This window comes from Camelus dromedarius, chromosome 17, assembly GCF_036321535.1.
Source record: "Camelus dromedarius isolate mCamDro1 chromosome 17, mCamDro1.pat, whole genome shotgun sequence".
Taxonomy (NCBI): domain Eukaryota; kingdom Metazoa; phylum Chordata; class Mammalia; order Artiodactyla; family Camelidae; genus Camelus; species Camelus dromedarius.
In genome coordinates this window covers 240,341-265,644 of record NC_087452.1, presented here as the reverse complement: position 1 = coordinate 265,644, position 25,304 = coordinate 240,341, and the positions used below count along the sequence as shown (strand labels likewise).

The following is a 25,304-nucleotide window of genomic DNA, read 5'->3' as shown; positions in this document are numbered from 1 at the left end:
TCCTGGGCTCCATTCTTCCTGCCCGCCCTCTGGCCAGACGGGCACACCCCGCCCAGGGAAGCAGCTCTGTGAAACTTCCCCTCACCCTCCCTCCCAGTCCTGACTTCCAGCAGCTCCCACCAGATAACCCCCTGCATTCAGCTGGGGGACAGGAAGGCGGACATGGGTCAACAGTCACCCTCTTCCTCTCACACGGGGTTTGCAAGACACACACAGACACGTGGGCCAGGGAGAACCAGGGGAGGGCCGTTCGCTCAGCAAATGTTTGGGAGCCAGTTACGGGCCTGGGGGTCAGTGCTGACCGTCACCGCAGCCCTGCACTCACCCCAAGTGCCTGTCGGAAGGAGGGACAGATGGCCCAGGAAGTGAGAGGCAAACACGTGACACGAACAAACAGCAACCAGAGTAAAGCGTGGCTGGGGGCGGGGCCAGGGCACCAGGTACTCAGAATCCCTCTCGTGCTCACGCCCCGAGGCCTCCCTCGGAGACAGAAGCGAAGCACTCCAGGCCCACCGGGCAGCGTCCCCCACGCGGGGCAGGGCCTGGCTCACAGAGGACGCTCGGTGACACCAAGAGGTGGACGAAGCGCAGCGGCCGTGGCTCCCCACTCACGTGCGTGACGCCCCCCGGAGCCAAGGCCCCCGTCCTCCGCCCCAGGGAACACGTGGGCGCATCTGCTGCGCCGCAGGGGGTGGGCATGGGGCATGTGGGGCCGCCTCCCAGGAGCTGACGTGTCGCGGGAGGTGACACAGGAAACAAACGAGGTGACTTAGGGTCTTCACGCGTACCCTGCAGGGAGCCAGGAGCCCTGGAGGGTGGTAGCCACCGGGAGGAGGCAGGGCTGGTGGCGGCACCAGGAACGGCCAAGGAGGGGGCACTTCAGCTGAGAGCCAAGCCTCACCCATTGTCCACAGACCTCACAGGCCGTGCTCCAGATCTACAGACCAACCGCTGGATGGACAGACCAAACCGACAGGTGTGTGCCCACACCCTCCTGAGGCCCTGCTTGCCGCCTGCGGTGCTGTGAGCACCCACAGGGTGTCCTGTCCCGGCCAGGGTGCTGGGGCTGCCCGGTCTCGTTCCTGAGGGGCGGGGGTGGGGCGGGGGCACAGCTCACCCAGGGCGAAGGCCGCCAGGAAGGCGGCGAGGACGCTGCTGGCGCACAGCACCTCTGCCGTCGTGAGGTCCAGCTCCTGCCTGGACACGGCGCCCAGCAGCAGGGCAGCCCCAGCAGCCAGGAGCCCCACCACGGTGGCCTGCACCTGCAGAGAGACCAGAGATGTGAGCCTGGGGCAAATGAGCGCCCACACCCCCTACCTGGTCCCCGGGGGCTGCCCATGGTCCTCCAACCGCCGGACGGGACTGTCGGGGGCCACAAGGAGGGCCCTGGGACCCTCTGAGAGTGAAGGGGGCATCCTCCTAATCTGGACAGGGAGGCACGCTGCGTCCGTGTGCCCTGTGACCAGCAGCGGCCGTCCTCTCAGGCCCGTCTGGTCGCAGAGTCCAGCCGGAGAAGCCCAGGAGGCTCTGGACACAGACACTTTGTGTCCAGGCCCACGCCCAGCCCTCCCCGACCTGAGCCGTCTTCCCAGCCTCGGGGCTCCTGCTCCATGACTCCCAAGACCCGCAGGGGAGCACTGCGTTCAAGGGGGCACAAGTCCGACACTAGGGAGAAGGGGAGGGTCTCCTAAGGTGGAGGAGGAACGGTGTGGGGCCATTTTCCAGGCAGAAAGAACAAGCAAGCCCCCACATCCGGGGAGGCCACAGGTGAGCAGCCGTGAGGAAGGGAAGTCAGCAGATGCCGGTGAGTCTCTCATGCCCCTCCCCCTGAGCGCCGGCTCAGGCCGGAGCAGACAGGCTCACGCGGCCTCCACTCCCTGCAACCTGGCGCCGGCTGCCCGCGGACTCGGGGGAGGCGTTGTCGGGAAGAAGGGAGTCACCTGGATGAGGGCGAGGTTACTGCTGATGACTCTGTGCTGCTCCTGCGGCTCGTCGAGGTGCCCCATGTTGGCCTGGGAGGGGAAGGAAAGGGCACAGGCTGAGCTGGGCCCAGGCCAGGCCAGTGCTTCCCGAGAGGCACCTCAGGAGAAAGCACAGCTCCCAAACAGGGACTCAGGGCAGGAGAGGCAGGGACACAGGGGCCCCTGAGAATCAGCCGGTGTCCAAACCAGCTCCTCCCCGACAGGTGTGCGGGCACACAGGTGCCCACACGTGGCACACGAGTGCCCACATGTGACACACAGGCGCACACACGCAGGCACACACGTCCCTGACCACCTTGGGCATCCCCCGTCCGGCTGGCCCGCGTCCTCCCGACACTTGCAGTTCCCTCCTCCCCCACCAGCGAGTCCCATCCCCAGTGAGCAACAACCACTCGGCCTCACCTCTGCAGATTTACAAAACACACGTGAGTCCCTCTTCTCTTGGGATAAAAAAGAAAGACCAGAAACATGACTTTCTCCTTCAAAAATGGTAGCCGGCTCCGAACATTGAAGCACTGCCAGCAAAATCCAAGATGCAGCACAGGCAGGGGTTGAACCCAGCACATTCTGTGGCCCCTGGATGGAGCTCGTGAAGTCCCTGAACTCCAGGGAGGGCACAGGGCGACTTTTCTCTGCACCAGCAGAGGGAGGCTTCTTGTCTTTGGCATGACGGACGCCTGGGACACGTACCCGTCCCGAGGCCCTGGCTGACCCTGACTTGGTGCAGGGGGCCCGGTGCCTGCCTCAGGTGTCTCCTGGAGCGAGGACACAAGGAGGAGCAGAGCACGGCCAGAGCCACGTGGGCCCCACATCCAGTCTCCCCTCCACCCCGCAGACCCCAGGACCCGTGTGTGGTTTCCATCAGTCACAACGGCCACGCCGCTGTGACAGCATCCCACCGGTCAGGGGTTACTGCTGCCCCAACCCGACTATGAATCGGAAAGGTGTTCCTTCCTCAAGCATTCTCACTTCCATCGGCTCTAAGACAGAACAGATGCACAAATCTACAACCCGCACAACCACTTCCTCCACGCAGAGAGGGCCACTGGCACCACAGGCACGTGACCGAGTCCAGGCTGAGCAGGAACGGGGGGCTGGGGGGTCTCGCAGAGGGAGAGCGTCAGAGGGAAGAAGCTGGGGAAGAGGTGGGGGTCGACGACTCAGATGTCAGAGCGCCCGGAAGCGTCTCTAGGCCAGGGTGGAGACGGACGTGGAGGCCGCGGCAGGTGACGTTGGGAAGCGTGGGTTTGGGTGAGTGGCCCACGTGAGTGCTGAGACCCTCCAGGTGGCGGTGGGGTCTGGTGTGGAGGGAAGTCCGTCAGGGGTCCCTCACCTAGGACCATGAGGTCTCACGGAGCTGTGAAGGCGGGGAGGAGGGGGCTGGCCAGGAGGGTAAATCCAGGGCCGGAGACCCTGAGGGGCAGGTCACCACTAAAGTGGGGGGAGTGTCTTTACCCTAGAACGGTGCCCCAGAGATGTCAGCATGGGAGCTGGTGGCGCGAGGCTGTCCCAGCACAGGCCAGCTGGCTTCAAGCAAACCAGCTAGAAGCTGGTGCGTCCTGGACCAACCCTGGCCCATCTCAGCAGAGGAGGCTGGCAAGGCCCTCCTAAATGTGCACTCGGACCAGATACACGTGACTGTCCCTCGGTCTCTCTCAGTGATACCACGGCTGCATCGACAACCTCCCTCGCCCTGTTGCTCCTGGGCAGCGGGGACCCCTGGAGTGGAACCAGTAGCTGGTGGAGGGCGAGGAAGGGCTGTGTCCTTCCCCTCCTGCTGGGCAGGGGCTGTGACCCCAGCTCGGCCACATGCCCCCCCATTCAGCTGCAGCCCCGGTTATGGGAGCCCCCCCAACCCCCCACTGACAGATGGGATGTGAGAGGACGGTGCTCTCGTAAATGACGAGACAATCTGAAATTCCAAAGAGCGCAAACTCGACCTACGAATTCAAAATAAAGCACAACAGGTCCCTGCTCCTCATTAGACAAGCTGAGCAGTGCGGCAGGGGAGACGCAGGGGACCCAGTGAATGAGCAGCCAAGGAGCATCTTCCCAGAACGAAGCACCGCTGGACAGGAACACAGACAATCTGAAGGTCAGCTCCTCAGAAGGCAGATCCAGAAACTGCCACGTGCAGTCAAGCTCGAGAGGACGAGACCACAGATGAGTATCAGAACCTCAGAAATCGCCAAGCACAGGACTTTCGCGGAGCTGCAGACAGGCAAGTGTCTTCAGATTGAAAAATCTAAAGACATCTGTGAGGATTAACAGTCCACTCCAGGAATATCCTGGTGAAATTTCAGAACGTGGATAAAACATTGGGGGAAAAAAAGTTCAGACAGAAGGATAAAATAAAACAAACAGATGACCTGAAAGAAATGAAACTCAAAAAGACATGAGGCTTCCGTTCACAACACTGGGTGCAGAAGACACTGAGAACACCGCACAGTCGACGGGGAGCTGCCGTGAGCAGAGCCTCGCCGGCCGGGTGGTTTCGGCTATGAGGACACGGGGCCTGTCCCCCAGCTCCCAGCACGTCCCACCTGACGCAGGTGCTGGAGGACACACAGGCCAGGTGAGAGTAAACTCAGAAGGAAGCCCCAGGGGTGACGCCAGCCAGGCTGGGGCGAGGGCAACGAGAAAGCTCCAGGGGAGGTTTAAGAGCCAGCTCAGGATCCGCAGCAGCCAAGCAAACACCCAACCAAGAAAAAGCCACACTCAAAATGGCAGGAAATGTGGCATTTTGTCACCCCTGCCTGCAGGGGCAGGAGGAGCTGCCCAGCCCAGGGCCTCCCGAAAGAGGGGGCTCGTGTCAACACTCTGGCTGGTCGAGGGGCTCCCAGGAGACCAGACTGGAATGGTGGCACAGTTCACATCAGGCTGGGACAACACAGGCACAGTCCTGAAAGGAAAAACTGTCCACCAGCAATTCTGTATCTGGCCAAACTGTCCTTTGAAAATGAGGGTGGACCTGAGACATTTCTAGATGAATGAAAGCCGACAGAATTCATCAGAATGAAGCCAATGCCAAAGAGGGGTCCTTCATGTTAAAACGGATGGATGACAAGCAGCAACTCAGATATACATTTAGAGATACCAAGTTCTCCAGTAAAGGCAAACACACAGCCAAATATAAAAAGCTGCATGCTGTAAGTCTGGTGCATGGCCCGACTTTTATTCCTTTACAGGGTTTAAAAGACAAAAGACTAAAAATAATTAAAATTTATATTCATGAGTACACAACATGTAAAATGTACTTCGTGATATCCATAGCATCAGGTGCGGGGGCAGAGTTTTAAAGGAGCAGAGCTTTCAACTGTAAGTTGGTATGAGTTTAAAATAGATGATTATAACATTAGGATGTTACGTGGATTTCCCATGGTAACCACAAAGCAAGTGGAATCTATCGAATATACACAAGAAAAATGAGAACTGAATCAAGGCCTGTCAGTACAAAAAAACGAACTCATCAAAAAGACAGCCAGGGAGGGAAAAAGGGGAGAAAAGCTCTAAGACACACAGAGAACAAGTACCAAAATGGCAGTTACTCATCCTTCCCCACCTCTAATTACTTTAGATGTTAATAAATTTCCCAATCAAAACCATAAATTGCATAAAGCAAACATCCGGGCTCCTAAACACCGGAAGCAAACACTGACAGAGCTGAAGGGAGAAGCAGCTCTGCAATAACAGAGGGAGACTTCACCCCCGACTTTCAGGAACTGACGGAACCACCAGACGGAAGATCAGTAAGAAGTGGGGGACTTGAACGTGCTGCAGACCAACTGCACCTCACAGACATACACACAGCACTCTCCCCAACAACGGCAGAATACACGCTTTTCTCAAGCACACCTCTGGAACGTTCACTGAGAAGGAAGAAAAGGCTCAAATCAACAATCTAACTTTACAAATTAACTAGAGAAAGAACAAACTAAACCCAAAGCTAGCAGAGGAAAGAAATAATATTACAGATAAATAAAATACAGAATAGAAAAACAATAGAGAAAATCAACAAGACAGATGTTGGTTCTGAAAAAATATCAACAAAATGAACAAACCTTAAGCCAGACTGATTAAGGGAAAAACGAAAAAAATTCAAATAACTAAAAGCAAAAGTGAGAAGTCTTTATTACTGAATTCACAGAAATCAAGAGGATTATTAGAGAGTATTTTAATAACGTATGCCGACAATTTGGACAACCTAGATGAGATAGATAAATCCTTAGAAACACAATCAACCAAGTCTAAATCATGAAGAAATAGAAAATGTGAACACACCTATGACTAGTAAGGAGACTGAGCTGATAATCAAAACCCTGTCAACAAGGAAAAGCCCAGGACCAGACGGCTACACTGGTGAATTTTACCAAACTTTTAAAGAAGAATTAACACCGCTTTTTCTCAATTCTTCCTAAACAGTTGAGGAGGAGGGGACATTTCTAAACTTATTCAATAATGATAGCTTTACATCAATACCAAAAACAAAGATACTATAAGAAAAGAAAACTGCAAAGGAATATCCCTTATGAATACTGACACAATAATCCTCAATAAAACATTAGCAAACATAATTCAAGGGCACATTAAAATTATTAGACGCCACGACCAACTGAGATTTATTCCTGGAATGCAAGGATAGTTCAACATATGAAAATTGATCAATGTGATACACTCCATTAAAATAAAGGACAATAAACCACATGATCATCTCAACTGATACAGAAAAAGCATTTAACAAAATTCAACTTTTCAAAACATTCAACAAACTAGGACTAGAAGAAAATTACCCCAGGAGTGCCAAGATGGCGGAGTAGAAGGACGCTCTTAGCTCAGCCTCTCCCACAAATACGCCAGGAGAGACATCCACGGACCCACCCACTCACTCAGAACACCTGCTGAACTTTGACAGAACGTTGCTTCCTTCAGAAGACAGAAGTCCTCACGAAATCTGCTAGGAAGGGAAAAATGAAGACGAAAAAGGAAATTAGTGCAGGACCTGTCCTGTGGGGAGGGAGAGGCAAAGAAGAAATAGTGCTCTTACCCTGGGATGTCCCCTACAACAGACAGGTCAGTGGGGACGGGGTGGGGGGGAACATCCAAGGCTCAGAGGAGTGCACAGCAGCCCCTTGGCCAACAGAACTGAGAGAAATCGGCATAAAAGGTCCCTGCAACCCCCAGCCCTGGACGCAAGTTGGTGGGGGTGGGCTGGGGCTAGCTGCCCAAGCTGGGCAGAGGGCTGGGACTGTATACAAAACAGAACAGCCTGGGACCCTATTAAAAAAAAAAAAAAGAACACTGCTGGTGCGCATTGTGGGGACAGGCACAATGCGGGGGGAGCCTCAGCCACTACCTCCGCAGGCCCGCGGCACCATCTCCAGCGCGTTCTCACGAGAAGAGAGGCGGGGCTCAGCCACAGTCACCATATTCCCTGGTGCTCAGCTCCCAGAGGAGGTGAGGCTGAAACTTGAATCCATACCCCAGGGCTCCACAACTTCATAGGTGGGCCTGAGGCTTGTTTACAGCCCCAGGTAGAGGGGATCGATTTGCTCCGCGGGTGCTTTTGTGGACCTGTGCCTCTAAGACAAACGAACAGGAGCGGAGTTCGCAGGGCAGGGGCGAGGGCTGGTGCTGCACTTTCAGAGGGACTGCCTATCTTACACAGACGCAGTGCTGAGGATGGCACTGACCTGAGAGCACCCCATCGTCCAGGTGTGTGACCTAAAGATCGGTGGATCTGCACGGGTAGCTCTGAGGGCAGAGAACCTGGGGACACCAGAGCACAGCACTGACATTCCCACGGCCAAAGCAGGGACAAGGGCAGCATCAACAAAGAGCACCAGGAGTGCTCCAGCCCCGCCTGCCACACACCGTGGCCCTGAAGTGGGCCCGCCAGCCTCCAATCCAACGGAAGGGCGCAGACCCAGCCCCTGTCAGGGCTGTGACGACCACAGAACAAAAAGGATGCCCTCTCAACAAGCAGGGCAGGCCCTGATCACCACCACACCGGTCACATCCTCAGTCAAAGGGACAACAGCCAACACACACAGAAGAAGGATGTGGCCATCGTCCATACTAAAAACAGCCCTTGTGACAAAATTATTAGGGGCGCACAGTCTACACAGGAAAGCATCCTCTTAAAAAAAAAAAAAAAAAAAAGGAAAAGAAAACAGGGTTTCAAGACCACAGTGGATAACTGGTACTCCATAATCCACAGTGCCAGAGAGATATGAGTCAAATGAAGAAGGAGGGGAACTACACCCAACCAAAAAGACAAGAGACAAAAACTACTAGAGCTGATAAAAGAATTCTGCAAGGTAGCAGGATACAAGATTAACGCACAAAATCAGTTGTATTTCTTTACAGCAACAATGAAACAGCAGGAAAAGGAAGTAAAGAAACAATCCCTTTTAAAATAGCATCCAAAACAATGAAGTACTTAGGAATAAATCTGACCAAGGAGGTGAAAGGCTTATACATGGAGAACTACAAAGCATTGATTAAGGAAGTTAAAGATGACTTAAAGAAATGGAAAGATATCCCATGCTCTTGGAAGAATCAATAGTGTTAAAATGGCCACACTGCCCAAGACAATCTACAGATTTAACGCGATCCCTATCAAATTACCCAGGACGTTTTTCACAGAACTAGATCAAACTATCCTAAAATTTATATGGAATCACAAAAGACCCAGAATTGCCAAAGTAATATTGAAGGAAAAAAACAAAGCTGGAGGAGTAACCCTCCCAGACTTCAGACAGCACTACAGAACTACAGTAATTTAAAAAGCATGGTATTGGCATACAGACATATGGATCAATGGAACAGAATACAGAGCCCAGAAATAAACCCACAGATCTACAGTCAATTAATCTTTGACAAAGGAGGCAAAATTATACAATGGAGAAAAGAGTCTCTTCAGCAAGTGGTGTTGGGAAAACTGGACAGCCGCGTGTAAATCAATGAATTTAGAATACTCCCTCACTCCATACACAAAAATAAACTCAAAATGGCTTAAAGACTTAAATATAAGGCAAAACATGATAAATTTCCTAGAAGAAAACATAGGCAAAACATTCTCTGACATAAATTTTAGCAAAGTTCTCCTCGGGCAGTCTACCCAGGCAACAGAAATAAAAGCAAAAATAAACAAATGGGACCTAATTAAACCTATAGGCTTTTGCACAGCAGAGGAAACCATAAGCAAAACAAAATGACAACCTATGGAATGGGAGAAAATATTTGCAAATGATGCAACTGACAAAGGCTTAATTTCCAGAATATATAAACAGCTCATACAACTTCATAACAAAAAAACAAACAACTCAATCCAAAGATGGGCAGAGGACCTAAATAACCAATTCTCCAATGAAAACATACAAACGGCCAATAAGCACATGAAAAAATGCTCAATATCACTAATTATCAGAGAAATGCAAATCAAAACTACAATGAGGTATCACCTCACACCAGTCAGAATGGCCGTCATTCAAAAGTGCACAAACGACAAATGCTGGAGAGGCTGTGGAGAAAAGGGGACCCTCTGACACTGCCGGTGGGAATGTAGTTTGGTGCAGCCATTATGGAAACAGTATGGAGATTCCTCAAAAATGGACATGTATCTGGAAGGAACTCTAATTTGAAAAGACACCTGTACCCCAGTGTTCACAGCAGCACTATTTACAATAGCCAAGACATGGAAGCAACCTAAATGTCCATCAACAGATGACTGGATAAAGAAGTTGTGGTACCTTTATACAATGGAATACTACTCAGCCATTAAAAAATAAAACAATGCCATTTGCAGCAACATGGAGGGACCTAGAGATCATCATTCTAAGTGAAGCCATAAAGAGAAAGAAAAATACCATATGATATCACTCATATGTGGAATCTAAAAAAAAACCAAAAAAAGAGGACACTAACGAACTCACCTACAAATCAGAAACAGACTCGCAGACATAGTAAACAATCTTATGGTTACAAGGGAAAGGGGGTGGGAAGGGATAAATTTGGGAGTTTGAGATTTGCAAATGTTAGCCACAATGTATAAAAACAGATTTAAAAAAATTTCTTCTGTACAGCACAGGGAGCTATGTTCAGTATCTTGTAATAACCTTTAATGAAAAAGAATATGAAAACGAATATACGTATGTATATGCATGACTGGGACACTGGGCCATACACCAGAAATCGACACATTGTAACTGACTCTACTTCAATGAAAAAAAAAGAGAGAAGAAAGAAAACTACCCCAGTATAATGAAAGCTATATATTAAAAGCCCACAGCTAACATCATAACGATGAAAGACTGAAACTCTTCCTTTAAGATCAGGAAAAACAATGATACCCGCTTTCACCACGTTTAGCGACCTGGTCCTAGGAGTTCTAACCAGAGCAATTAGGCAAGAAAAAGAAAGAAAAGGCACTCCAGTTGGAAAGGAAGAAGTAAAAGGATCTTTGCTCACAGATGACATGATCTTACGCGTAGACAACCCTATAGGTTGCTAAAAACCTGAACTAACAAAGAAATTCATCAAAGTCACAGAACAGAAAATCAACAGCAACGACAAAGGCTCTTTACTAACAATGAACAATCCGAAACAGTTAAAGGATGTTTCCACTTTTATTTACTGTAACATCAAAAAGAATAAAACACTTAGGAATTAACTTAACAAAGAGGGGAAAGACTTGTAGGCTCAAAATGTTGCTGAAAAATTTTAAGACACCACTAAATGGAAAGACACCCTACGCTCATGGATTGGAAGACAATACTGTTAAGACGTCAGTGTTACCAAAAGCAGTCTACAGGTTTAATGAAATCCCCATCAAAACCCAATGGCGAAAATAGAAGAAGTCTGTTTAAAAATTTATATGGAATCTCAAGAAACTCCCATCTTTAAAAAAAGAAGAGAGCTGGAGGAGTCGTACGTCCTGACTCCAAAGCCTATGACGAAGCTACAGCAATCGCACAGCGTGGCTCCGCCACAAAGACACACGCACAGACCTGTGGACTGGAACAGAGACCCCAGAAGTACAGCCTGGCCTGTCTGGTCAAATGACCTTTGACAAGCACACCAGGACCATTCAGTGGGGAAAGGACAGTTTTTTCAACAGATGGGGCTGGGAAATCTGGATAGCCACGTGCAGAAGGATGAAGTTGGACCCTCATCTGATACCATACACAAAAATTAACTCCAAATGGATGAAAGATCTAAACTTAGAGCTCAAACCATAAAGTTCCCAGAGGAAAACCTAGGGGAAAAGCTTATGATGCTGGTCTGGTGATAACTTCTTGGACTACACTCCACAAGCACGGGTAACAAAGTGGAAGCAGATGAACTGCACTGCGTCAGACTTAAGCCTTTGTGCCTCAAGGACACAGGCCACAGAGCGAAAAGAAAACCCGCAGAACGGGAGGAAACACTGGCGAAGCGCCCGCCCCACGAGGGCTAAGCGCCCGGGGCCATCGAGAACCCCCACGGCTCAGCACCCAGCAGACCAACGGCCCGGCGAGCACTGCGCAGGGGGTGTGAGCAGACACCGCTCCCAGGGAGTCAGGAACGGCAAAGAGCCCGTGAAGGATGTCAGGGGAAGACAAGCCAGCACCGCAGCGAAGCACCGCCTCGCATCCCTGGGGCGGCTGCTCTCAGGAAACAGGAAGTCCCAAGCGCTGAGGAGAGTGTGGAGCAGTCGGAGCCAGCACACTGCTGACGGGGATGTGAAATGCTGCGGCCGCTGTGTGACGCAGCGCAGAGCCGCCTCGAAAACTAAACACAGAAGCACCACAGGATCCAGCCACTCCACTTCTGAGTGTGCACCCCGAAGTCTCAAAGAGGTACCCATACACCCGTGTTCACAGAAGCATGTCCAAAAGGTGGGTGCAGCCAGACGTCCACTGACGGATGAGCACATAAAGAACACTCTGCCTCCACACGCAGTGGGCCGTCTTCCCGGGGGGGGGGGGACATCGTGACACCTGCTGCAACATGGATGCACACTGAGTGCAACGGGCCAGTCACAGAGAGACAAAGACCGTGTGACTCCACTGACACGAGGCCCGGGGGTCAAAGACAGAACGCAGAACAGGGGTTACAGCTCGGGAGGACAGAAGAGCTCTGGAGACGGTGGAGACAGCGACAGCGTGACTGTACTTAATGCCACCGAACTGCATGCTTAAAAATGTTTACTGAGATGGTAAAATGCACGTTACGTGTATTTTACTAAAACTAAAGTATTTTAAATGGCTCTGTTAGCGGGATGAAAAGCCAAGCCACAGAATGGGAGGAATGTCTGCAAACCATGTATCCAACCAAAGGCTTATATATAAAATTTGTAAAGAACGCTCAAAACGCAAGAGCAAGAAAAGTAACGTAGTTAGAAAACGGGAGAAGGTATGACTAGTCGCGTCACTAAAAAGGACGTGAATGGCAAATACGCTCGTGGAGATTGCTTGTCACTAGGGAAATGCAAATCAAGGCTGAGATGAGATACCACCGCATACCCGTTAAAGCAGTTAAAATAAAAACCAGACAATACCATATACTGGTGAGAACGCAGCCAAACTGAAGAGCTCAAAAGCTGCTGGTGAGAATTTACAAAATTTTCTGGCAGTTTCTTTAAAAACTAAGCACTACTGTACCACCAGCCATCTCACTGCTGGAAATTCCGGGAAATTACAGCTGACTGTACGCAGGAGCTGCACACGACGTCCACACGAGATCCGTCGGCACCAGCAGCACCGCAAACGGCAAGTCGCCCTCCGGGCGCTGGCGGTCCGACACCACGGAACATGCCCAGCCAAACACGGAGCTACGGAGCTGCGGGACACGCGGGCGGGTCCCAAGGGCGTGCTGAGCAGAGGGAGCTGACCCGCCGGCACACGGGAGGATAGTTCACGCAGCTCTCTGGACAGGGCAGGACTCACAGGTGGACAGCACAGCCGGGGCTGCCGTTCTGTTCATCCACAGTTCCTTCAAAACCAAAAGCAGGAAGAACCCCACAGAGGCTGCGCCTGTACCGGGGTCTCTGGCACACATTTCTTTAGGATAAACCACTAGGAACAGAATTCCTGGGGTGGAGCATGTACACATCTTCAGGCGTTTGCATACGGCCCTGACAGACGGCACCAGGAGCGCTGAGAAGTCCCGCGCCCACCCCTTTCCAGCAGTGGACATGCAGGTTCACGGGCGTCCGCCCTTCAGTTCAGACACGCGGTAAAAGTGCACTGGAAAATGAAATCCACTGATGGCTCGTGTGACTGAGGGGGTGTTCTGCGCTGGCTTACCGCCTCTGTTCACGTAGAAAGGCTTGTCTTCACACGCCCGCGAAAGAGCTGCTTCGATCCTGGAGGCTGCAGATGCTGTTAGTTTCACGTATCGTAGCTTCCCTTGGTGGGCGTTCCCCCTTCGAGTCTGTGCGAGGAGACTGTTCCGGCAGAACTGTGTTCCCCACAGTGTGAAGCCCTACCCCCAGCTCCCCAGGAAGTGACTGTACTTGGAGAATGGGTGGTCGCAGATGTACTGAGCGGGGGCGGGGCCAAAGCCAGCAGGACCCTGCTCTCTCAGGCAGGGAGCTCGGATGCGTGTCGTGCAGGGTGAGCCCCACGCGCAGGTCAAGTCAGAGGCTGCGTGACTCGTCTCCAAGCCACAGACCCCAGAGACGCCAGCAAACCCCCTGTGGCTGGGGGGCCTGGAGCAGATCCGGCAGAAGCCAGCCCGGCCACACCCTGATCACCGACACCACCCAGAACTGACACAGCACGTCTCCGGGGCTGAAGCCCCTCAGGTGGCCGGGTGTGTCAAAGACAACAAGTTATCACACAGCCTCCACCTGAGCTGAGACACCGCCACCGTCTTCCCTTTGTAGATTTGGTACTTAAAAAGCGTTTCTTATTGCCAGATTCTAAAAACACAGGTGCATTTTCTGGTACCATGCTTTATTTTAAATTCTTCGATCTATCCGAAGTATGTATTTATGTATGACGTAAAATAAAAATTACTTCTAAAGAATTAGCCAAGTATCTTAGCATCATTAATTAATAATTCATCCTCTTTTCACTGATTCAAAGTGCCAGCGTTATCACACAGTAGATTACATTTGTATAAATCTGAGCTTATTTCTGGATGCTCTGTTTGGTTCTATGATGTATCAGTGAAGACTGGTTACAAAAGATTTTAATGGCATAGTTTGTATTACGTTCCAAAATCTGGAAATCAAATCTCACCATTAGCCCTCTTTCCCTCTTTCCTACCGGTATTTTCTTGGTTGTCCAAATAACCAAGATAAACGTTACAATAATATTGTCGAATGCTCCCCCACATCTATTGGCATGCTGGTATTAACTGCATTACTTTTATAAACCAGAGCAAGGAGAACGGACCACACTGACTCTCCCCCCCAGGAACTCTGTGACTCTCTCCAAATTTCTGTTTCACTTGGTAGAGTTCTGTCATTTTATTTGTGTAGGCCCTGCATAGATCTTTCTGAGGCTTCACTCTGAAGAGGTTTTAAATCTTTTTTTTTCTTTTTTAATGGAGGTACTGGGGATTGAACCCAGGACCTTGTGCATGCTAAGCACACACTCTACCTCTGAGCTCTACCTGCCTGAAGAGGTTTTAAAATTGGCTAATAGTTGGAAAAATACCGCTCTTCAATTTTTTCAGTTCAATTTTACAGCCGTCGTTCGTAAGGACTGTTCTTAGTGTGCTGGAGGCACGCGGTTACGTCTATGTGTGTCGATGTCTATTTCAAACTTCATCTGGATATTTCGAAACCAGGTCACTTTACTGAGATTATTCGTGTTACAGGTTTTCTATTGATCTGTTTGCAGTTTTTCAAGAAGACAAGCGTAACAGTAGGAAATCAGCTTCTCCCCTCCTTTCTTACCTAAGGCTCTCGTTTCCTTTTCTTGGCGTCTGACACCAGCTGAGGCAGCCAGGACGGCACAAAGTTCAAGCTGCACTGAGTATTTCTAAACCACAAATGGGCGTGGAAGGCTGGGGCCCCAGGGCTTGCTGGGCGGAGTCGCGGGGGACAGCCGTCCTCGTCTCAGCGGGGGTGGCGGTTGCGAGTGGAGATGCCTGCCAAAAGCCCGAGCTGTGCACGTGAAACCCTTGAGTTTCTGCTGCGTTGATTTACGCGTCGCTGCAGTGCTAGGTGTTGGACGCCTTTAAAGGCTCGGTCATGATGAGAGGAGCTGGTGGCTACCCTAGTCGTTGCCTTTCCCTCCACATTTTGCACATTTTAAAAGAATTACAACGTTGAGACACAACAGTTGCACAGACGTGTTTAACATGCAGCTAAGCATTATGAATAAAAACGTAAGGTAATGCCGCCATGGCAGAGCTTACCAGAAACATCTTTCCCCTCACTCACCAACTTAACCACACTCGTGTGTGTGCGTGCGAGCATGTGCGTCATGCTGAAAACCTCCCAATGGCCAGGAGGCTCTGCAGGCCCTGGCCCCGCCGGCCCACCCCTCCCACTGCTACAGCCCACGATCACAGATCCCAGGGTGTGAAACCGCACCCGCGTGTCGTCTCTGGAGGCCGGGAGCCCACAGTGGGCCCTCTGGTGCCTCCAGGGCTCTGGGCAGCCTCCGTTCTTCACTGTCTCCGGCAGGTCGAGACTCATCTCTGGACCCACAGCCCTTCTTCCACCTTCAAAGCCAGCGGCACCCTCTCTCCCAGGACCTGCTTCCTTCACAGGCTCCGTCCTCTGCCTGGACGTCCCCCTGCCTCTCTCTCCGTGGACCCTTCTGACAACACGGCCCTGCTGGATAACCCAGACAGTCTCCTGTGTCGAGGTCCTTGATTAATCTCACACGCAGAGACTTTCTCCCCACAAGGGAGCATTCACAGTCTTCACGGGTTAGAACATGGACATCTTTGGGGGCTGCTGTTCAGCCGACCATCCCTCACCTCGCTCCAGCTCGGCTCCTCGGAGCCCCCGCCAGGCCCTCGGCACCCGCCTGCATGGCCTCCTCCCGGTGCCGTGCACACAGCACCCCCAGTGTTCTCGCAGAGACGGGAGACACCTCTTGGCATGACAGAGGGGAGGGTTTACAGCCCCTGACAGCGGGAACCTGGCAGTCAGGGAGCCCAGAGTAAGACCCCGCCGGCAACAGGAATTCAAGGAACCGGGGGGGACAGACGCCCCCACGGGGTTGCTGACACCATGGAACATCTCCTTCCTCTGGAATTCTCCACCAAGCCTGTGTTCTCAGCACCACTTCTGGCTCACGTGTGGAGCGGGGCTCAGCCCCGGGTGCCGGGGTGCAGCACAGACTAGGGTGCCCAGGACGCAGAGCAACAGGATGCCAGCAGGGAGGGGGGCCCGGCAGAGCCTCCCGACGGAGCACGGCCCCACGACCCCACCGCCCCCAGGCTACCGGGGAGGCCCCACTCACCGCCGTGGAGAGCCGCGACGCCAGCGTCATCTCCAGGTTGCCCTTCAGGCCCACCAAGGGCGGCACCAGCGTCAGCAAGTCTTTTACCTCCACGAACACGGGCCAGTCCTGCAGGGAGGGGTCGGGGGTCAGTCCGAGCACACGGGCTGCACATTCGGGAATTTCTTGAGAAGCTTCAGCAAGTTCCCGCTCCCTGTGAACGAGTAAGACTAGGCAGTTTCTTAAGTGGCTTTAAACTAAACACGAAGTAACGATGAAGCTGAGAAACCTTCCTAATGGTGCTCAGTGGACCGCCGCCAGGAGAGCCCCCTTCTTCCTGGGCAGCAGAAAACTGGGGGCGGGGCTGCTCCCTGGGGCCAGCCGGCAGGGCCCAGCTGGCAAACCTGCCCGTGCGGTGTGCACACGTTTGGGGGAACAGGAGCAAGTCACCAGTGCCACGGCTGGCCGGGGGCAGGGGGTCTCGAGGACCGGGGAGCGGAGCAGCCCAGGATGTATGTAGGGGACCTGCAGCCACGGGTCGGCCAGGTCTCTGACCTCAGCCAAGGTTCTCTCCGGGGCCTCTTCCTCCTCTACCTTTTCCACAAAGCTGTGAGATTCAGAACCCACACCCAGCACGGCGGGATGAGTCTGCCGCCTCCTCGAAATCCAGAAGGAACTCTGTCATTAGGTGAGGAGGGGCTGCCTCCGTCCACTCCCCTCTGAGCCCCTCACAGGCCCCTCCAGCCTGAAGGCCCTTCCCACCCGCTCTGCCCACTGACACAGAGACCAGCAACCCACCGGCCCCTCCCTCCGCCTCCCCGAGCAGCAGGCAGCTAGCTCCCCTCCTCCTGACCCCCCGCCTCTGGCTGGGCCCCCGTCCGTCCTTGCCCGCGGCCCCAGCGACACCCCAGCTCGGCCCGTGCTGCGGCGTCTCCCACGCAGGAGCCCCTCCACGGCTTCCAGGGGCCCTGCTGACCTCTAACTGTCCCATCTCGGCCTCAGCAAGGCCTCCTCGTCTTCCTCCTGCACTTCTACACGTTGTAAGTTCAATTTGTGGGATTTATCTCCTTTCTCCAGGTGGGAAGGCTACGAAGGTCTGACAGCCATCTCTGACTCTTCAGAACGGGCCGGGAGTCTCGACGCCACACCGGCCTCTCTCTCCACAACAGCCCCCAGCCTGCAGGACCGAACCCCACCACCATCCGCTTTTCCCAGGAAAGCTCGGGTCAACCTTCCTCAAGATTCCGTCTCCACGTAGAGAGTGTCCCTGTTCCTGGACAGGCGGAGCCAAACCAAGGGGTAGGTCAGGCCGCCCCCTGCCACCTGCTGCCCGACCCTCCCAGGACTCAGCCATCCACTCAAACCTGCTTCTGCTGGTGGTGACCCAAGGTCAGGAGACTGGAGAGTGGGCCCCCTGCCCTCTGGACCCCGACTCGCCCTTCTCTCCAGGTCCTCCCCTTCCAAGGCCGCATCACCCTCCCCTTACCCCACAGACCGTCGGCAAGCACGGAGTCAGGGTGGGGCGGAGACTCTGCAGACAGCGGTCCTGTCCTCCTGCGAGGAGTTGGCCAAGGACGGCTGAGAAACCGCAAGGGGCTGTTCTGAGACAAAACCAGCATGTGTGCACAGAAGCCAGAGGACACAAGACCGTGAGCCTAGCGGATGACCCAGGCTGAGCCATCTGACCGGCAGCCTTCTCCAGGGAGACCCTGAACGGGTCGGGTTTCTGTGGCCCCCAGGGCACCCTGACAGCACTGGGCTCCATGTCCCTGGCTCGATCTGCCTTCTGGGCGTGACATCTGCACCCAGCTGCCAACACCCTGGATGCCCCCAGGCCCCCTGACCCAGGACTCCAAGCTGACCTGATCGCACACACCCCTTGTCCTGCCCCGATTCCGGGCATCCTTCCTGCTCTGCCAGCCAGGACTTACTCCCCACCCAGCACATCCTGACTGTCTTGAACTCCACCAGGCCCTCTCCGGCAACACCCAAACGGCGCCCACGCCAGGTGGTGGGGCAGCTGGACTTGGTTAGAGGGATGGTCTGCACCTGGGGGATCTGAGTCACGGCTACAGACTCCAGCTCCCCGCAACCCCCACCAGCCACCACTGAACAGCGCCTCCGGGCCGCCTCCAACCCCACTGCGGGCGCTGAGTCCAGTTACACAGATAGGATCACGTCACACAGTCCTCCACTGCCATCCCACTCCTGGGGTGGACCCACAGGTGTGGTCCTCACGTTCCCACGTCCCCAAACACACACAAGAACGCTGGTCGTGCAGGGGAGCAGGGGAGGGGTGGGTGGGCGCCGCATGCACGTATCCCGACAGCTCAGTGCGCCCACCGGCTATGCGGTTTTCTCCGTGCCGGGGCTGGACTCTGGTGACACAAACACGTTTGCTTTAGAACAAGGAACAAGGACAAAATCGATGGCCCTTGGCACTCAGTGCCCGGCCACCCGCCCTGGCCTGGCCCCTCAAACGCTCTCCTCCATCCTTGAGTCGGCACACACTGACCCCTTTGCGGGAGCTGCTACGTCACCCGAGCCTGGCAAAGCGCCCCTAGCTCTGGGAGTCCCCGACCTGCCGCCCGCTCCGCCCATGGGGCGCCCAGACGACCACCAGGAACGAACACCAGGAAGGTCTGTTTCTGCTCAGAATTTAACCAAATGCGCTGAACAAATGGAGGTACCGGGTGACAAGTGGCTCTGTCTACTGCAACACGCGGCTCAGCTGCTCCCAGGCAGCCAGCCCGTCCGTTCAGCCCCGAAGGAGGAAGAGCAGCCACACTGCCCCCGGCGCACACGTGTGCAAGGACACCCCGGAAGGTCTGGAGGACACGCGTGACCCCGAAGTGAAAGAGACGGAGGCTGAGGCTGGGGTCAGAGAGGGCTCAGCCTCACCGCGGTACTCGTTTCATAAAAAGATGTTTGCACCGCATCCGTGTGCCTGGAAAATAATTTTCTGAAGATGCCAAATTGATGCTGTGGCCAACTACAGACTAAACTCAGAACCCAAACAGAGGCTCCTGGCCCCAAACAGAGTGGGTGAAACCAGCACCCAGCCAGTCACAGGCCCGCCGGGGATGGCCTGGGGGGACAGCCCAGGGGCACGCCTGTCGGGCCAGGCGGCCAGCCCCCGTGGGCTCGAAGCTCTGGGCAGGCACTGGCCTGGGCACCACGGGCGGAAGCCACTCACCCGGGATGCAGGGCTGCCCTGTGGGCTGGTGTTGGCAAGGCTGCCTCCTGCACTGCTGAGCGGGGTGAGCAGAGAGCTGGGGTGCACCCTTGGGAGACCAGCGAAGCAAGCACCACGTCTGCAAAGTGGGGAGAAGCGAAGGGCTGGGACGTCCAGAGCAGTTCTGACCTCCCAGCTGCCGGACCTCCTGAGGCAGACAGCGCCCCCTCCACTGTGCGCTCCGGGCCAGGCGCCCGATGGCACCTGAACTTGGAGGTCAGGAAGGGCCTTCCGCCCTCCAGCGGGGCTTCCTCCCGGACCAGCCCTGGGGCACCTCTGTCGACAGTCAGGCACCACCCCCCCGCCCCCTTTCCCTACCCCAGCGACCCACCGAGTCCTCTGGACTCTGCCAAGCTCTCAGTGGCCTGAGAAATGCCCTCCCGGGCTCCAGGAAGAGGCAGGGCGTCTCCTGAGCTCGGGTCTGTGGTCCTGTTACAAGGGGTGGTGGGTGGGCGGCCCAGGGACACACAAGGGGGTGGACGGACTCCGAGCCTCTCTCCATGTGCGGTCCCACGGGGGCAGCCGGGAGACTCGGGGCAGACTCTCCACAGTGCCCACAGGTGACCGGTGGCAGACCCTGGAGCAACTCCAGGGTGAGGCAGGAGACGGGAGCCCAGGTCCTGAGCACACGGCCCAGTAGGGTGAGCGTCCCACCCACTGGGTGGTGCGGGCCACCTGGAGGCACCATGAGCCTTGTCCAAGACTGGGGCCTTGGGTGGGCACTGGCTGCCCCCTCCAGCTCGGATGCAGTGCCCAGGAATGCCGGGCGGCGACTGGGACGGACGTGCCACCTGCACGGGGACGCAGGGCACTGGGGGACACTGTCTGGACATCCCCACGGGCTGACAATGAACTTAAATTTAACTTCACAGATTAGAGAGCAATGCTGTGACCCCACCCACGTACAGTTTCCATGATCCTGACACGAGCCAGGGCTGAGAAATTACAGGTGCACCCCCACCCCAGTTCTCATGAATATGCTCCAGTTTTTCCAGAATAACACATGAGCTCCCTTAAGTGACCCAAATGAGGCTCCCAGAGCCAACCCAAGGCAGAAGCCGATCCCGGGCCTTCCGGCAAATGCCTCTCCCAACGAAGACCCTTGTCCAGACTCAGGACCCTGTCCCTCCAAAAGATCCCAGGAGATCCCGGGCTTGTTACCCTTGGGCCACCCACCCCACAACCTCACAACCCTGCCTCGCTCACAGGTAGGGAATGGAGGAGGGGACGCCGAATTGGCTCGGGAGGGAGGCAACGCAGAGCAGGACTCAGCGGTCCAGGCCCTGCCCTGTGAATCTGTGTCTGCCGGAGGGAAACGTTGTGAGCTCCCAGGCTGACTGCTCATGCAGGCTGACTGCTGGAGCATCTGAGAGTCTCAGACGCTGAGGTCCCTGGGACCTCAACACCAGTGAGCCTGGGGCTGGCTGCCACCCCCGGGGCCCAGTTCGCACCTGGACGGCATTCATCACGAGGCCGGCAGTCACCATGCCCAGGCCGGACAGCAGCACCGGCACCACGATCTGGCCCGTGATGGTGATGAAGGTCTCGGGGAAGACCCCATGGGGGGACCGCGTGAGCTCACAGCTGAAGCCTCGCAGCTTCCCGCCCTGGAAGCGGAACTCCAGATTCAGCTGGGTGACCACCATGACCAGGCCGTGGCCACGTCCCCAGGGGCCAGACAACTGAGCCCGCGGTGTCCCCGTGCCGTCCTCCGTCCGCACCAGGGCTCGTTTCTGCGAGAGTCCACACAGCAGAGCCGCCAAGAGCCCCTGGGCCGAGGGCCAGAGCGTGCGAGTGAGGAACAAAGGCCGGTGTGACGCAGCCTCACTCGGGGACCTGGCGCGTCCACTCCCCACAGATCAGGTTCTCCTTGGACAGTGGCTGTGCACCCGCCAGGACCTCCCTCGGGGGCCTCCCACAAGGAGGCTCCCTGTTCCTCGGCGCGACCTTGACAGCATCCAGCCGCCCGGCCTGAGCCAGCGTGGGCCAGACCAGAGAGACGGAGCCACGTGAGGCCTGGCCTTGGCGAGGGCCACGCAGAGGCTGGCTGGTCCCTGCACTGCCTCTGCCTCTGAGGGACCTGCCCTCGGGCCGGGTCTGCAGCTCCTGAGGGCTCTATGCCTCAAGGTCAAGAGGCCTGCAGGCCCCCAAGAAAGAAGCCACACCCTGGGGTCCCTCGAGCGCGTGTCCAGGGGCTCACCGCCACAGGAAACAGCTGTGTTCACAGGAGGAGTGCAGCCTGCTCTCTCTTGGGACAGAAGACCTGTCAGGCGCTTCCCAGGGGCCCCGGCTCATCCTGACGGAGGTGAGACCCGCCCCAAGGAGAAGGGGCCCTGACGTGGAATGAATGAGTATGTCTGCCGTGAACCCACGGGTATCAGGGACGGTGTCCGGGCCTGAGGTCAGGCTGAGCAGGGCCACAGCCAACAAGAGCCCCGTGCTGAGAGCTGGACACTCACTCACCCTCCTGGGCACCTCGGCTGGAGTGTCCACCCCTCGGCGTGGGGCTCCATCCTCGCCACTCTGGATCCCACTGACCTCCCGAGCCCACACCCACCCTCCAACCCCAGCCAGACTCTGATAACCATTTCCCTGCAGTTTGGATATTCCTCTCACTGCGTCCCTCCTCCCACCATGCGTTTCCTCACTCGTCCCACCAGTGTTTCTGAGCCCCTCCCAGGAGCCGGACAGAACGAGTTTACTGCCCAGTGTGGCCAGGGCTTTGTCGGCCCCTCGTCTGAGAGGAGAGGCTGCCCGTCCGGCTCTGGGCCCAGCCACCCTGTCCAGGAGCGGCCACATGTGCCCCAGCGCGGCCCCGGGGCAGCCGTCCTCTCAGCGAGTGGACCATCCCAGGCCGTGTGTCCCCTCAGCGGAGGCTGTAGCCAGTGGATGACCATCTTCACCGGGCTGTACCCGAACTGCAGATTCATGATCTAACTGATATCAGGCCTCGAACAAGCCCAAGTCGGGTGTGGTTTCCTACAGTAAAGAGGGGCCGTTTGCAGCTAACCAGCAAACCCCAGCCCAGATCCTCCCCTGGCTCTCACGACACGTGCACCCTGACCAGGACGGGCGAGGACCGCAGACCCACCCGCCCTCCACGACCATTTCTGCAGATCCCTCCCCAACCACATCACCCCCTCTCAATCTGCTGACCCCAGACCTCTCCAGCTCATGGACATGGCCCTCCCCTCCTCCTAGCCCACCTGACCCCAGGCAACACACGCTCTGCACACAGCGTCTCAGGGAACCCCAGCTGCATGCGCACCCAGACATCCTCAAGGGCCGTGCATGTGTCACCCAAGGGAGTTCAGGTTCTGAGGCCAAGCATTTAAACCCCAGGAGCCCCACAGCACTTCTCTGAACCTCTCACGACTGCCTTCCTGCAGCGAGGCCCTCCTGAGAACTGGGTCCCAGTCTGCAGAGCTGGGGAAGAAACTCGTTCATTTACTCCACAGTAGGGCTGGTCCCAGCCGGTCAGCAGAACAGACACACTTGGAGCTTCCTGGGAAGCGCAGTTGTGCCTGTTGACAAGGAGGGGCCCCCACACGCAGTGTCCGCAGGATGGATGGTCCACCCTGCGCTGCTCGTGGCCTTGACGTGCAGACGTGTCCCACCCCCCCCACCAGCCTCTCCAGACACCCCGAGACGTTCACCAGGAAGCACAGCCCCCGGTTCTGCAAATGAGAAACCGAAGGCCCTGAGAGGGTTTGCCCAAGATCACACCAAGTAAGCGTCAGAGGCTCCTGACCCCAGCGCGGCCACCCGCCGGTGTCCACTCCCTGCCATCTGTCTGCAGCTGCCCACCCTCCCTGCTTAGGGTCAGTTTGTTCACACAAGAGTCCAAACCAGTAGGAGGCCGAGAAAAATGGCATGTTTCTAGGAAAAGTGTGGCAGAAGCTCACAGGTCTAAGGGGGCTAGTTCAAGACAGAGCCCTGTTCCACTGCCCACTCTGCAACAGGCCGCTCACCTCCCAAGGCCCCCTCCCGGCAAGCTGTCGCTTCCTCTGGCTTCAGCACGTCCTGTGATCTCTCCACAGTCCTGAGTGTGGTCAAGCGTCGTAACACAATGTGTCACCACACACCGCGGGTCCCTGAACTGAGCCCATCAGCACAGAAGACGCGGAAGTTACCACCATTCGCGTGATCACGCCGAGGAAGAGGCTTCTAACTAGGCAGCTTATAAACCGTTACAGAAATGTTTCTCATTTTTGTTTAAACGACAACGAGCACGCACACACACGTGCAGCACCCAGATGCTGAAAGCAGGCGGCTCTGGGTGGTGGGGTTAGAAGTGGCCTTTATTTCATAACTCTCTGCATATTCCATCGTGAATACTTGCTTTTATAACAAAAATAAACTGTCACCAAAAATAAATGCAAGATGCCACTGCGCAGGAAAGATGACTTTCCCAAGTGACTTGAGGACAAAACATGTCAACACAGCTTACTGGGTCACAATCCAGGAAATCAAGGCCGTGATTTTACAAGAGTTCAGTAGCACAAAGTATCTCAAAGGGCTCGTTCTAGATGCCAGGGCTGCCCTGGGCCGCGGGAGGGATCTGGCTCAGTGTCAGGTGGTTTCTGGGTGACCTTGAACCTCCCCAGGCCCCCCCAACAGCTCAGGACACGCTGAGCCTTGGGGGGCACAGCTCGACAGGGTGGAGTCCTTCCCAGGCCCCCACACAGCTCGCCGGCAGGAGGGGCGGCCTCCGCGCCCTCAGTCCCTGCCAGGTGCCACAGCCACAGATGAGGTGACCCACCCCACACCGTGGCCCCAGGGAGCCCCTTGGGGTCACCTGGTGGAGCGCAGAGGGGTCTGGACACACTGGGTATCGCAGTGGGGCTCGTGGACGCCCCGGTAAAGGACCCGACCCACCCGACCGTCAACACAAGTGCCCAGCCTGCAGAGGCACTTCGGCGCCGGACGCCGGGGGTCTGTCCTCTTACAGACGCCTGTACCGCTGCCCAAGACAAGTCCCTTTTAGGGTTAGGGACCCCGAGAACTCCTGCCTCCAGACACTGAGAATACACAGCGAGGCCACAGATGTCTCCGCCGGCACACGGTCTCCGGACCCTCCCCATTCCACTCCTCAGGAAGGTTCAGGACGTCAGCCATGCCCTGAACTGACGGGGTCCTCAGACAACTCCTATTTAAGTTACCGGGGGCAAGTAGATCCCCCTAACCCCGGGTGTCACCGTTGCCACAGGCAGTAGAGGGTGTGGATTCGTGTCCCCTGGGGCAGGCTCTCCTGCACCCACACAGGCCTCTCATCACCTGTACTGGCCACAGAGGGGACCCCTGCACGCCCTCCCCCCGACGGGGGCCTACTCCCTGCTGGGGCAGCTCCCACCCACCACGGGAAGTCCCGGTGCCACCAGGCTTCAGGCTGGAGTCAGGCATCCAGGGTGAGTGAGGTGGAGGTATGTGGCGGGGGAGCAGGGCCTGGGCTGCCCCCATACAAGCCCCACCCTGAGCCCGGGGCCAAGAAGCCCTTCCTGCTGTGGGGACGGCGCCTCCTCCCACCTGGGTAACGGGCTCTATTCCCTCCGGAGAAACCAGGGCCCCTCCCCTCTGAGACCACGCAGTGTCCCAACCCCACGGGCTCACTCCGGGACCAGCGCGCCCCTGGGGGCCCGGTGGGGTGAACAGAGTCCTCTCCTGGTTCAAGGACGTGCGAGTGTCAACTCTCCAGTG

The 25,304-nt window shown here is 55.8% G+C and overlaps 1 protein-coding gene across 10 annotated transcripts in view; it reads right to left on the bottom strand.

The window, feature by feature from the left end:
- Window positions 1-25,304, bottom strand: part of SLC41A3 (solute carrier family 41 member 3) — a 47,758-nt gene that overhangs the window by 9,241 nt on the left and 13,213 nt on the right. For 4 of the 10 annotated variants that reach the window (XM_064496149.1, XM_064496148.1, XM_064496145.1 and 1 more), the window contains exons 3-6: window positions 16,394-16,501; window positions 15,514-15,759; window positions 1,941-2,012; window positions 1,118-1,262 (exon numbers count right to left, since the gene is read on the bottom strand). In XM_064496149.1, coding sequence (XP_064352219.1) covers window positions 1,118-1,262; window positions 1,941-2,012; window positions 15,514-15,759; window positions 16,394-16,501 — 571 coding nt within the window. Of the gene's footprint in view, window positions 1-1,117; window positions 1,263-1,940; window positions 2,013-15,513; window positions 15,760-16,393; window positions 16,587-21,058; window positions 21,549-25,304 lie in introns of those variants that run through there. The other 6 variants (XM_064496150.1, XM_031471102.2, XM_064496147.1 and 3 more) reach the window with 5 other exon arrangements.